We start from the raw sequence: 14342 nt of genomic DNA on the forward strand, positions 1-14342 counted from the left end.
TAACGTCTTTTGTCTTTGAAGGTGGGAAGGGAAATATTACTTGGTCATGGCTTTGGGTGGGATCGGGGGCAAGGGGGGGGGCTCCTGGTTGCCACCTATTTGCATCCCTCATCTTAGGCTGTGACTTCAGTGGACAAATAAAACCATTCTCTTTTTAGCCTGAGTTTGAAAATAAATAGATGGAGGGAAGCCTGGGTGGCGCAGCGGTTTAGCGCCTGCCTTTGGCCCAGGGCGCGATCCTGGAGACCCCGGATCGAATCCCACGTCGGGCTCCCGGTGCATGGAGCCTGCTTCTCCCTCTGCCTATGTCTCTGCCTCTCTCTCTCTCTCTGTGACTATCATAAATAAATAAAAATTTTAAAAAAAAAAAAAAAAAAAGAAAATAAATAGATGGAAACAGAAGAGCCAGATATTTGTGGAAGTAACCCAGGATGCCCTCCTAGGATTTAAAAGTCATTTAGGTAAAGTGAGCTTCCTATTAATGAAGATAGTAGTTACAGGGTGGAGTTGATTAGCTTCTTGGAAATAGCTACAGGCTGAGCCATCCCATCCTCCGAACAGAGCTCTGCCTTCAGATCACCATGAAATTGTGAATAGGAGAGGCGTGAGGCTTTTTATTCAGACTAAGACCCTTTGTTTCCTAAGTGCTGCTCAAGGTAACATGGAGCTTAAGAACATTTAGGGTGTGATAAGATGATTGGTAAGAGCAGGTGAGTGTTAGCCCAGCAAAGCGGGCCACCCAGGGAAGAGGAACCAGGAACAAGATCTGGGACTGAAAGACCAGTGTGTTAAATCCAGGTGAAAGTTGGGGAGGAACCAGGGTTCCTGCAGGAAGTGTGACCCTGGGCCTCATGGCAGTAGGGTGAGGGGTGCGAGTGGCCCACTGCTCGCAAGGGCCCAAAATCCCAGCATGAAGGCAGCCCAGATCCCAGTCAGCCCCAACTCCTTGGGGATTGAATCCAGGTTCCGCCTGCCAACTAGCATGCTCCCGAGAAATGACCTCACTGTTGAGCGCTGTGCGCTGATAACCAGCCCCAGGGAAGAACTGGAAGTCTCTCCCCACAGACTCACGGAAAAATCAAGAAGGGGACAGTTCTCAGAAGAGGCCCTGAGATCAGCTTTGATGGCGGGCGACGGTGCCCCACGGCCAGCAGGCGGCGCCTCATGGAATCCCCTCCAGGCGCAAGCAGTGGGATTGGGCCTCTGCCTCCTTTTGGTGCACATGGTTTAAGCAGAGGAAACCAGGAACGCTGCCTCCGCGGGCCGGGCGCCCGTGCGCAGGGCTGGTTCACAGGAGGCTGAGTGGGGTCCGCCGGGCTGCCTTTTCCGACGTTGCCCGAGTTTCCGTGTGGTTGTGGCACATCCCGCATTGACAACCTCGGTGGTCTATTGTAGGGGGGAATGAGCTAAGAGTGACGGTTCTGTCCCTTTGTGGCACCTGGCAATTTGGAGATGAGTGCGGCTCATGTCTGGACAGGCCGCCAGGTGGCGACACACTCCCAAGTGAGCGGTCTCCAGCGCGGGTCTAGAAATGGTTACAGGATAAAATCCCCTCCCCAGTAGCTTAGTGCCTGAATTAGCTGCAGTGGCTTTTTTTTTTTTTCCTACAGAAGTTGTAAGGCTGTAAGGGAACCTGAATCCAGTCGTGAGAGGCGTGGGTCTCTTCAGGGTGCTCAGCGACCGACCCAGGATGGAGCGGCCTCCGTGGCTTGCAGGCCTCCCCGTTCTCTGGGTGTTCGAGATTCCCAGGCAGAGGGAAGCCTTGCCACTTGGGCTCCCTTTGTCCCAGCACATTGTGCAGAGACAGGCCCCAGCTCCTAGGAGACAAGCCCTGCGGCATGCGTCTGGCCTCCGTGCCTGGAGAAGGCACCCCTTCCTGCCAGGGTTCTCAGCCCTGGCTGGTGCCTTGGAGCCATTTGGGGCGCTTGCAAAACTCACCACGGTGGCCAAGGCTGACCGCAGACGTTCTGATTAAGTTGGTTTGGTGCCCAGGTGGATGTTGAGCCCTCAGGTGGCCAAAGCAGTTGCCGAGGTCCGCTTGTCGGCCCGGGTGAGCCCGGTGCTGCTGCACACAGGCTGAGTGGCCAGGTGTGGGCCGCGGGGCTGGTTTGGAACGGGCAGGAGTGCTGTTGTCACTTCAGCTCCGAGAAGAGCCCCGGGAGGTCCCCTGCTCCTGTTCTCTGCTCTGCTCCGCAGGCTCGCCTGCCTAGGCCAGCAGGCCTCTGGGGAAGAAGCCAGAAGGATCACTGTCTAGCTGGGTGCAGACTGGCAGAGCAGGTTTGGGTGTTGGTTGCTGCACCCACTTGGCCGCAGCGCTGGTCCTGAGGGCGAGCCTCGGTGGTCTGTCTTCAAGCCTGTGTGCAGGCCTGCCCCTTGCCCCACCTCCTCCCTCTCTGGGACCAACCCCCTCCCCCTTGGGCAGGACTCCCCTGTACCAGGTTCAAGGTCAATCCCCAGGGCCAGTGGCTCCCAGGAGCCAGACCCTCCCACTGGTATCTTGCCCTCCCTCCCCTGCAGGCTTAGGCTACTGTTGTGACTCTAATCTTCTAGAGGAATGCCAAATCCCCAAACTTCCGGGCGCGTTCAGGAGGCAGGATCAGCAGCTGGGGCCTTCTGTGCTGTCCACAGGGAGAGAGACAGGAGGGGAGACTGTGCATGTGGCACCAAGCAGGGCCCATCACGGAGGTGCCAGGGCGGCATCGTCATGCCGGGTGTCAAAGCTCACCTGCGGAGGGGGCTCCCAGGACACTGGATCAGATGCGTTGTCCTCTGCGGGCAGCCAGGCGGCTTCAAAGACCAAAATCCTTACCAGGCCCTTGGGGGAAATGGCCCTTGCCTATCTCCACCCACCCCCGCCCCTCCTTTTTTTTTAAAAAAAAAAAAAAGATACTTATTTTAAAGTAAGGTTTATTGAGGCAAAATTTAGTGAAATTCACCCTTCTTGGTGTGCAATTCTATGACTTTTGACAGAGTTGTATAAACACGCCTGCAATCAGAATTTCTGTTTCCATCACCAGGAAAAGTTCCCTCTTACACCACTGCCCTGGAGGGGGGCACTCAGCCTCTGATTCCCCTTCTACACCCTTACACCCCCACCACCCGATCCCATAATGTACTGTCTCTGCGCAGAACCCTCGCCCAGGACACCCCTTACCAACACCAGACCTGAAAGCAATGAGTAGCTCGTCACTGGGGGAAAGCTGCCTCTCCTCCCCTGGTAGACTCCAGACCCCATGCAGACAAGAACGCAGATATTTTGTCGGTCACTGAATTCCCTAGAACCGAGAAGGTGCTCAGCTAAAGATTGTTCAATTAATGAAAAGCCCTAGGAGAAAAGGAGGGGTCTAGGGCCTTCTGTGGCCCCCTCAGCGGCTCAGCTTTGGGCATGCGCAGATGATGAGCGAGCCGCAGTGAGGGACAGGGAACTGGGACCACCAGTACAAGAGGGGATCCCTCTCCTGGCCCCTATACCTCTGGTAGCGGTCTGTGGGGCCATCTGTGGTCCACGCCTCCTCTGGCAGCCACCTTTTCAGGGCACCACACCCAGCTCCCCGGAGCTGAAAACTCGGGAGTTTCTCTGGAGTCCCCTTTCTCAGCCATGTCTCTGCCCTTGACCCTCATGAGCACCCCCCAGACTGTGTCCAACTCCAGCCCGATCCCTGGGGACCCCTAACTCCTCCGCCCCCACTTAGACCTCAGGTGGCCCTTTACCCTGACCTTGTCCTTGTCTCAAGCCTCACCTCTCCTTGCCTCCTCCCCCTGCCGCCCCCCCCCCCCATAACACCACTGCTGTTAGCAGTTCCAGAACCGCCTTTTCATGCCTGGGGCCTCCGTGAGTGCTCAGCATACTCAGGGCCAGGCATCCACAAGAGTTGATCCATCAGCGGCTGCCCTCAAGCGCATCCTGGTCCGCTGACCCTGCTCAGCTTTTGCTTTCAGCCCAAGCGCCGTACCCCTGGCCAAGGGTTCTCATCTGCCCTGTTCAGTGCCTGGCACATAGTAGGTGCTCAGTAAATGTGTGCTGTGGATGGCCTCGTGTCTCCCCGAGATGGCCAGCCTTCCCGGGCACTCCCAGGGCTCTCCTCCTCTCCCCTCCAGCCTGGAGGGCCCCTTCCTCCAGGAGGCCCGCCCCGCGCCGCTTGCCAGGAAGAATCACAGGCTTTCCCCAGCTCCCGGTGCTTCCAAAGCAGCATCAGTGAGCTGTCGGGGCGGATGGACTGGGCGCTCCCAGGACGGATCCACACCTGACTTCTCTGAGGCCGCGTGGCTTGCACAGCGGATGCTCGATAACCGACTGAGAGTGAATTTACAACCAGCGACCCAGGGCCAGGCTGTTGCTCTGGGCAGTCCCCAAACTCTCAACTTACTTCCCTCTGGAAGCCCTGGGAGCGGCCGCGTCGCCTCTCAAGCCAGGACTGACACGCTACCTCCTGATTGGAGAACAAGCAACGAGAAGCCCGGGGACCTCGAGGCGGCGGGGGGAGAAACAGGAGCGTTGGGGGCACTTTTCACTTTTCCTCCCACCTCAATTCGACCGCGGGGCAAGGAGGGAATCCGAAATAGGATTCTGGATTCTGCGGGATCGCGAGGACGGTCCCCGCCCTGCTTGCAGCCCGGGGGCGCGCCCGGGGCGCGGGTCGGGCCCGGGAGGGGCAGGGGGCGGGGCCTGAGGCGGGCGGGGCATGGATAGGCGGGGCGGGGCCTGATAGGCGGGGCGGCCTGGGGGCGGGGCCCGAGGTGGGCGGGGCATGGATAGGCGGGGTCTGGATAGGCGGGGCGGGCTCGTGGGCGGGGCCGGGGCGGGGCGGGGCCGGGGCGCGCGTCCCGGGCCGGGCAGCCGCGGCGGCCGCAGCAGGCGGGCGCACTCGGGCACAGCCATGCCGGCCGCGCGCGTGGAGTACGTCGCGCCCTGGTGGGTGGCGTGGCTGCACAGCGTCCCGCACCTGGGCCTGCGCCTGCAGCCGGTGGACAGCACATTCAACCCCCGCGATGAGAGTTACCGGGAGGTGAGTCCGCGCCGCGCGGACCCTGCCACGGCGGGCGCCCCCCGTCGCCGCGCCACCCCGTCCCCCTGCCGGCCCGCCCCCTACGCTCCCCCGCAGCCTCGTCACCCCTGCCCCTTTCTCCCCCGGGACGCTTGGCCTCGGGCCTCCCGTCCTGGAACCTCGTGGGCCGGGGAAGCTGGAAAGATGGGAGCTCTGCCAGCGATGGGGAACGGGGGAGGAAGGGCGCGGGGGCCGAGCGCCGGGGGAGGGGACCTTCGTGCGCCCTCGTGCCCGGAGCGGGGGGGGTTCCCCGGCGCGAGCTGGGGGGATGCCAGGGGCGCCTCGGGTCCCCAGACGGGCGCTCTCTTTCCGGGGCTGCGTGGCCGGGGAGAAGTTTGAGCAGAAGCTGTTCTCCGAGTTCGACTCCGCAGCCCCCCTCCTGCCCAGCCCCTGCCTGCAGGGCGGGAGCCGCCGCCCGCACCTCTGCCTGGGCCCCTCCTGGACGGCGGGGCTGGGGGCCTCCCCCGGGGGGCGCTGAGAGCGCAGGCGGGGGGCTGGGGGCAGGACCTGGCCGCGCGGCAGCCTCACCCCCCAGCCCTGCTCCGGAGGGACGCTGCACGGCCCTGGACCCTGGGGTCCCCGCTTCTGGGCCAGCCACTCCCCCCAGCCCTGCGCTTCTGCCCTTTCCTCGCTCTGCGGGCCCTTCCCTCTGCCGTCTGTCCTCCCCTGGGGGGGAGGGGCTCCCCAGACCTCGCAGCGGGGGCAGAGCTAAAGATGCTCGGGTCTGGCCCAGGCTGCTCGGGCCCCTGTGGCCCAGCTGAGTCAGTGCACTGCTGGGTCAAAGATTCAAGCTGAAAAAACCGGGAGGGAGCCCACGTGTTGAGAGCAATGAGAGCAACGCTCGGGTGTTGGGACTTTGACCCCCGGTGGCCTCTGCCTGCAGTGTCAGGTTCTGGGGCAGGACCTGCGGGGTGGGGCAGGTCCGCGAGCGGGGGCCTCTGCTGAGTCTCTGGAGGCTGAGCCGGGTGTCAGCTGTTTGCCTCTCCCCCGACCCGACCCGGGGCTTGCAGTGCACCGGGGACAGGGAGTCTAATAATAGCTCCTGTGTCCCGGTGGCCCTCAGGCCACAGGCACAAGGTGCCTGCCCTTCCAGAAAGAGGGGAGAATGAGGACCCCTTCCTGCTGTCTTGGGGGCAGTTGGGCGGGTCAGGCCCCCTCCTAATCCGTGTCTGCCCTCCCTCTCCCGAGCTCTGCCTGAGGAAGTCAGCGTTCCCTGAGAATGCCGCCGCCTGGGGATAGCTCCAGGGAATCTTCCGCTCCCAATGAATGCATGAAAAGAGGCGGATATGATTTCTGAGACAGCTGTGTTGTTGCTCTGTGTGTGTGTGTGTGTGTGTGTGTGTGTGTGTGTTTGTGTGTTCCTAACCCTGCGCCCTAGATCCTGTACCCGGGGTCTCCAACCATAATTTTCTCCTCTCCTCGTGAGGAAATCCAAACTGGCTGAGTCAAGAACACCTCTAGATGTGCGAGGGGTGGTGGCCGGGCACTCCCCTGCCTCGGTGGCCCCAGAGACAGCACCTGTCCAGCCTGCAGCTGTGGCTGGCGGGGCCTGAACCTCCCCACCCCCACTCATCCCCTGGAGAGGTGGCAGCTGAGCCAGAGGGACCCGCTCACAGTCCTGGCCCTGTTCCTCTCGGTGTAGACCCTGGCACACTGCGCTGGGCATCAGATGACTCCAGAGGGCATCCCCTTCCCGTGGGCCACTGCTCCTGGCAGCCCGACCCCGGGAGGCCCCTCCCGGCCCTCCTCCTGAGGGCCCTGAGTGGGATGTGGGTGCAGTGGGCCAGGATGCGGAGTCTGGCTCTGGGTGTTACTTGACGTGGCTCCTGTTTGGGTAAATCGCCCATTTGTCTGACCCTGGGTCTCTCCCGGAAACTCCCTTCCTCCCACGTGGCAGGTCAGTTAACGCCATGGATGGGCACCTTCTCCTGTCAGTCATCTGAGTACTTAGCAAACTTGATGGAGGCCAAATGCTGTGCCAGATGCAGGGTCACGTGATGCCCAGCGCTGCCAGGGCCTCGGCTCCAGGCTCCAGGCTCCAGCAGCTGAGTAGGTAGGGCTGGGGCTGGGCCATCCAGCTGTCTGGGTTGGACTCCCGATTGGTTTTACCACTTACTGTGTGTCCTGGCGGGTGTCCACACCTCTCTGATCCTCACTCCCCTCATCTGCAAGTGTTCGATGAGACGCTCCATGCAGCGTGCTAAGTACCTAGCGGGTCCCGTAGCACGTAGTAGGACCCAGGGATACAAACCATGAGACTGGCCTTGGGGTTCAGTCACGTGCCCAAGGACAATACTCCTCGGGGTGATACAGAAGGAAGAGACTTTCTTCTCCCGACACGGATCAGAGAACTAACTCTGATCACACCCCAAGTGTCCAAGTGAATGGTACCGGCTTGTGGTGCGGTGCGTGCGTGCGTAACTAAAGACCGTGTGGGGATGGAAAGAGGCAGGTGCAGGCCTGGAGGAAAGCTCTGAAGGGATGAGCTGTGCAGGGATCTGGAAAAAAAGCAGGGGGGGGGTGGTCTTGGAAGAGTGGAAATGACAGACTAGCAGCTCGCCTGGTGACCTGGAATAATCTGAGCAAATTCAGCTCCCAGAACGTTCCTGGGGAAGCAGGGGCTCTTCCTGGAGAAAACCACTGAGCTCAGCTCTGTGTCTTTCCCAGAACAAGCCACTGGAGTTCCCTCCTCCGGCTTCCCCACAGCAACCCCCCCGCCCCCGCTCCGCGCCCCCATTAGAGGGAGGCCAGGCGCTGATGAACTAATGTATTCGAAATGTCTTAGTAAGTTCCAGAAGGCTGTGCAGATGTTAACGGTTGCCTCTTTCAAAGTGCAAGAGCCACACGTGTGCTTCCTGTCCCACGTCTTTCCCTGCTTCGTGGACCAGCCATTCTTTGGGGACATGCATGAGGAGATAGAGACTTTTTTTTTAACTTTTTACATTTAGACATGTATTTTCATGCGTTAACTTTGGGTGCTTCCGTTCCTAGGCTCCCGCAGAGAGTCCCAAGTGTGTGTCCTCAGGCCAGGGGAGCGAACAGGCTGGGGCTAGCCCCGGCACCACTGGGTTCCCCCCACCCCCTGCCTTGGGGGCAGGTCTCAGGAGGAAAGGCCAGGCTGGGAGCCCAGCCCAGGAGCCCAAGTTGGATGAGGAAGCCCCATTCATCCCGCCTGAACACTGAGTCATGGTCATCGGACAATCACGCTGCACCCCTCTCCCCTGCTGGAGGGCCGTGGGGGGGGGTGCTTAACCCCTCCCTCCAAGGGAGCTCCAGCTCCCCTCCCTGTGGTCTCACCCCTAGGCTGACCCCCTCTCTAGCTGTCTCCTGACCTCTTGGAGTGGGGGTGGGGGTCTCAGGCTACCACCTCCTCCCCCGAGTGCAGAAGTCCCTCAGGGTCAGCATTCCCAGAGTGCTGCCCCAGCCTGGGCCTGGTTTCTTGCTCTGGGTTTCTCATCACAAAGTGGCAAACCAGAACGAATTGAAGTCACTTCAGTGAGGTCAGAGGCTGGAGGCCGAGCCCCGCAGTGGAGCTGTGGGCTGAGTGTTGGGCAGGGCAGGGAGGGGGCACGCAACTGGCCCGGTAGAGGCACACCTGGGGTGGGCACCTGCCTGCCAGGCTCAGTCAGCAGGGGACAGGTGAGCAGAGCACCCAGCTCCCTCTGGAAGGGAGGTTTGCTCTCCCCCACCCCCACCTGCCACACACACAGGGGCTTGCAGTGTTAATTAGGGGCAGGAAAATAATTGCCTATTAGATGTCGGCAGGTGACACCCAGGTGGCAGGGAGAGGGGGGGACACTTCTGCTGCTACCACTCCCTCCTCCCTCCAGCTCCTCCCTCCTCCCTTCCTTCTGCGCCCTGCTCCCCCACCCCAGTCACCCAGCACCCCATAGGGGAGTCCTGGAGGCGAACTGCGAACCAAAGGGCCCTGCATTTGGGTTTCCCAAATGGGAATGTGGGATGTGTACCTACTTGAGGCCGGCTGGCTGGCTGGGAAGGCCCTGCCCCCAGGACTGGGCTGCAGCAGGGGCGGGGTGCAGGGGCCTGAGCGGGCTCTGAGAACAGAAAGCAGGGGAGCCACCGCACAGACCAAGGACACCAGCTGGCTGTGCTTTGGGGAGACTGAAACGTCACCAAGCCACATCTAGACTGCTCCTTGGAGGTGCTTCCTTGCCGGGTGGGACACGTGGTAGAGTCGTGGCTTTTCCTGTTTGGGGAAAGACTGGGACTGGGACTGTCCAGACCAGCTGGGAGGAGGTCTGGATGCTGCCCACGCTCTAATGTACACAAAAGGTCTGTCTGGGTCTCTGTTGCTTTTTTTGTTTTGTTTCATCAGGAACAGCTTACAGGAAAGTGCACAGCCTTAAGTGTGCACCTGAATTGGTGCATGAGAGAGACCGTCCCCACCCCCCAGGGGCCCCTCACAGCCCCCTCCAGGGCCATCCCCACCCGGGGGTGGCTCCTGTGCCCACCCGTCACTCACTGTAGGTGCCCTTCTCTGACTTGGTGCTTTGTGTCTGCCGCTTGGCCTGGCTTGCGTCCCCCACCCTCCAGGCCTAAGACCATCCGCCGCCCGTGGTGGCTGTGGCTTTCTTTCCGCGGCTCCGTGGTATTCCAGCTCAGGGCTTCGGGCCACAGCGCGTCCTGTGTGTCTGTTCTCCAGCTGGTGGACGCTTGTGTCGTTCCTGCTCTGGGGCTGGGACCACTGTAGGAAGCTGCCGTGGACACTCGCGTGCGTGTCGTGTAGGGAACACGAGCCTCCTCTCTGTAGGGTGGATGACCAGGCGTGGCCTTGCCGGCTCGTGCCTCGTGGGGGAGGCACGTCGCCCGGTGGTTTGCAGATTGGTCAGGGAAACCCCGGGTTTTAGCAGAGGGGCCTCAGGGGCCTGCACGAGGGTGGCCAGGACAAAGCGTGGCATTGCTGTCCTCTCCTCGGGTAGAGGAGGCCCTGTAGAGCCGGGCTCTGCTGAGCGGGTCTGTGTCAAGAAATGTTAAGCTTCTGGAAAAGGCTTGAGAAAGTCTGTTGACACTCATCTGTGCTCCCCAGACTCCAGTGGGACACCGGTCTCCTGGGATCATCTCTAGATGCACTTCTGATTCACTAGGGTCCAGAACGAGGCTTGAGACTCTGCACTTCTTTTTTTTTTTTTTTCTTTTTAAAGATTTTTTACTGGACGCCTGGGTGGCTTGAGCATCTCAAGTGGTTGAGCATCTGCCTTCGGCTCAAGTCATGATCCCAGGGTCCTGGGATCGAGTCCCGCATTGGGCTCCCTGCAGTGAGCCTGCTTCTCCCTCTGCCTGTGTCTCTGCCTCTCTCTCTGTGTCTCTCATTAATAAATAAATGAAATATTAAAAAAAATTTTTTTTCATTTACTCATTTGACACAGAGATAGAGCCAGAGAGCACAAGCAGGGGGTGCAGCAGAGGAAGAAGGAGACGCTGAGCAGGGAGCCCTACGTGGGGCTCGATCCTAGGACTCTGAGATCATAACTTGAACTGAAGGCAGATGGTTGACCGACTAAGCCCCCGGGTGCCCCGAGACCCTGAATTTCTAACGAGATTCAGCGCTCTAAGAGATGTCCCTATGTGCCAGGTGAACTTCACTCTGAGTAGCCGGCCCCTAACGCCCATCCTCTTTGGCCGCCTTCGCCTTGGCCTGGCACTCCAGTGAGGGGACATGGGCTGGGGGGACCCAGGTGGCAGCTACTTTTCACAGTCTCACCGGATGGGGAGGGGGGCCTCCTGCCTCAGTCACAGGACAGGCCGAGTGGTCCAGGCCGGGAGCCCAGCCTGGCCACACCATGAGGACTTCGGGGACACTTCAGCAGGAGTGATGTGTTTGGGTCCACGAGGCCATCCATGCAGCTGAGGGAAGGAGGCAAGGTCCTGCGGTACCCATGACATTTATCCCAGGTGGAGGTGAAGCTCTTGCTACGATACCTCCACCATCTCTCCCAAATAAGCCATCCCTCCGGTGCTCTTCTGGGCTGTCCCCACCACTTTGGCCATTTGTCCACGAGGCTCAGAAGCCACAGGTCCAGATGGCCAGAGGAGCAGAATGAATCAGGGCCTCGCAGACCTCAAGACAGGGCGGGCCCAGCAGGTGCCTCACCACTGAGGGTCCACCCGTCCCCCCAAAATGGCCCTGGCCTGAGGACTGCAGGCCCTGCCTCTGTTTGGCAGGGTTGCCTCCTGTCTGTGCACCGTCCGACCCAGGTCTGGTCTCCCCCTGAGACCAGGAGGTCCCAGCACCTGCCCGACTGCCCATCGCCACCAGCAGCACTCGGGTTCCCTGCAACAGGCTCCCAGCCCAACAGCCCGGACTAGAGTGCTGGGGGGCTCGGGCCCGGGGATGGCCCGGGAGCACGTGGGTTGCAGGGTGAGGCTGCCAGCCAGGTCCCAGCCTGGCTGGTGGCCACCGATCCTCGTGCCATCTGGCGTCCATCTGGCTGAATGGAGAGACTGGAGGGCAAGGGGGGTGGGGGTTGCCTCCGGACGTCCTGACAGCAGCTCACTTTGCAGGACCCCAAGATGCTCGGCTGGCCCGAGACAGCACCTCCTGCCCCCTTCAGAATTGGGGGCTGAAAAAATATTGGGGGCTTTGCTGCTACCACTGGCACCAGGGTTGGGGGGGCGGGGAAGGGATGGCTCTCCCTTTGTGGCTGCAGTGAAAGGGACCCCACAGTGCATGTTCTGACTTCCCCCCACCCTCTCCAGCACAGAGCTGGCTTCTCGCTCCCCAGGAGGGACCCCAGCATCTAGAAGGAGGCTTGGAGGAAGCAGGTGCACCAGGCATCCCTTCCTGGCCCTGTCCTAGGTTCCTCTCAGCTTCCAAAACATCCTGCCCAAACCGGAGTCCTCCAGGAGGCCACGGCCCTCGGACCCTTGGGGTTGGCCCTCCCCTTGTCTGCCCCCAGCCACGCAGCTCAGCACCCACAGCCCTCACCGCCAGCAGGTGGTTCCTGCCTTGTCTCTTGAACAGCTCAGAGAGGCCCATCGGGCGGGGCCTGGTCTGTGGCTTCATGCAGGGGTGTAAGCCACCCACCAGGGCCCAGCCTCGAGCTGCTCCTGCTCCCCGGCCTCTGCCGTCCACGCGGCATCCACCTGTCCTTCCGTCCCTCTGCCCGCCGGGCCTGAGCGCCAGGCACTGTGTCCGGCCAGGAGCCTCAACCAGGGGAGGAGGGGGGACAGCCACAGCCCCCGTGGGAGCTCAGGGCCCCCGGACGGGGCGCTTCTCGAACCCCGCCATGGGACCAAGTGCTGACACCGAGCCTCTTGTCTTCAGTCACTGCTGCTGCTGGGGCTGGTGGCCGCCATCTGCCTGGGCCTGAACCTCATTTTCCTCGCGGCCTACGTGGTCTGCGTGTGCTGCTGCAGACAGGACGAGGCTGTGCAGACCAAGCGGCGCAACCCATGCTGTGTCACCTGGACGGCGGTGGTGGCTGGGCTCATCTGCTGGTGAGTGTCCCTCTGCCCGGGGCTCCGTGTGCAAGGGGTTGAGGCGGGCCTGGTGCCCTCAGATGGAAAAGTCAGCTTGTGTGGGCCTGACCCTCCGGGTCTTGCTGGTGGTTAGTCTTTTGACCCTGATGCCCTTTCCTCTCTCTCTGCCACCAGCCCCCACCACACCCCCAACCCCAAGTGGCTCATCTGCTCCCCGGCCACATCTCCTGACCAAGCCCTCAGGTACCTTGAAGGCAGGGCCTTCCGTAGGGTGAAATCTGTCCCTGTTCTTGCCAAACAACAGGCATCCGATGCATGGGGGTGGTGATGGGGGTCTCCATAGTGTACCTCTGCCCCGAGCAGTCATGTTCAGCCTGGCGGCCCCACAAAGAACACCTTGAGCAGTTTACCAGATGGCATTCCTGCACAGAGGGGGTGTCTGCTGTTTGCATCCTGGGACCTTCCCAGCTGCGAGGTCAGAAAACATTCGACTGCAGTCTACACCAATTCCATCTTCTCAAGAGATCAGTATCTCGTAGTGCCATGAGCTGGGCCTTCTTTGCTTTGGGTGGCCCCTGAGGGTTTCTAACCCCGTGCAAGAGTCCACATTGCCCGGGCAGTACCCACAAAATATGCTGGCCCCGTTTTAGGGAGTTGGTTGTATTTTTTTTTGTTTTCATGGCGACAGAGATTTTTCCAAAAGCCTTGGGTCCACCCTGAGATGCTCCTGGAGGTGGTCACTCTCTTGGGGTAGAGACCCTCATTGCTAAGTGTCCCATTGCATCCAAGAACCCACAGGGGGACTTAGCTCTCTGACTGGGCAGCAGGACGAGCGGCAGGAGGGACGCAGTGGCCTGGGAGTGAGGGCGCCTGGGCTGCTGGCCTCACTTCATCTGCGGTTTCTTCTCCGTCAGAGCATGCTCACATCCCGTCCTGCCTGCAGCATGAGGGTCCCTGAAGCCAGGGTAGGAAGCAACCGGAAGCAGCGCAGCAGCGATGCCAAAGTGCTGAGCACTAGGCCTGGGTTCTGGGGTGGGGGTGGGGGCATGCAGCCGGTCCGAAATCATAAACAACAAGGAAAGACAACAACAAGGAAAGACTTCTAAGTCAGGAGTTCAAAGACGAGTCTTGACTTCCAGCAGAGAGGAGCTCCCACCAAGTAACTGGAATAAAAGCCTCCTGCTGTGGGGGTGAGCAGGGGGGGCAGGAGACAGCTGAGACACCAGTTGTGCTCACTACGCGGTGAGCCCTCTCTGTGTGAACTCAGATTTTTTTTTCAAAAACACGGCAAATGACCGAAGAAAACTTTAGGAGAGTAAGAATGACTTTGGATGGTCCGTTCTAATAAGTAATAATTACCGGCCGTTTAAGGAAAACAGAACAGAAGGAATGCATGTGGCATGATTCATTCTTCAAAATTCTCCATGCTCTTTGTACCAGGCAAGCGAGAGCCAGCGGTAAGCAGCACAGGCCCTAAATCTGCCTTCTGCAGCTCTTGGTCAGAGAGGCAGAGGATTACACATTTGTTTGATTTGAGTAAACTAAGGAATAAGTTCAGAGGAAAGGAACAAGCGTAGCTGGATGGCCTGTTTGAGTTGGGCATTCCTGGGTGATGGACACCAAGATCCACAGGGGGACCAGGCAAAGGTGGGGGCAAGGTGGGAGGAGATACTTCAGGCAGAAGAAAGAGGAGTGTGTGCAAAGGCCCTGTGGCAGGAGGGAGCCCAGAACATTTAAGGAACTGAAAGAAGAGAGAGCAGGTGAGGGGGGCTGGGGTGGGGGTGCTACAAGGGTTTTGGGGGACCAGCAGTAAGTGGAAGGGTCGCCAGTCACCTTCGCTGGAGTTGTGCTCAGATC

At 60.3% G+C, this 14342-nt stretch overlaps 1 protein-coding gene across 1 annotated transcript in view; it reads left to right on the forward strand.

The window, feature by feature from the left end:
* The first annotated feature begins 4808 nt into the window (after nucleotides 1-4808).
* The window catches only part of TTYH2 (tweety family member 2), a 36706-nt gene continuing 27172 nt past the window's right edge, over nucleotides 4809-14342 (forward strand). The window contains exons 1-2 of the mRNA XM_041726261.1: nucleotides 4809-5006; nucleotides 12331-12503. Of these exons, the coding sequence (XP_041582195.1) occupies nucleotides 4878-5006; nucleotides 12331-12503 (302 nt within the window). The 5' untranslated portion in view covers nucleotides 4809-4877. The remainder of the gene's footprint in view (nucleotides 5007-12330; nucleotides 12504-14342) is intronic.

The sequence above is a fragment of the Vulpes lagopus genome, chromosome 12 (genome assembly GCF_018345385.1).
Source record: "Vulpes lagopus strain Blue_001 chromosome 12, ASM1834538v1, whole genome shotgun sequence".
Classification (NCBI taxonomy): Eukaryota; Metazoa; Chordata; class Mammalia; order Carnivora; family Canidae; genus Vulpes; species Vulpes lagopus.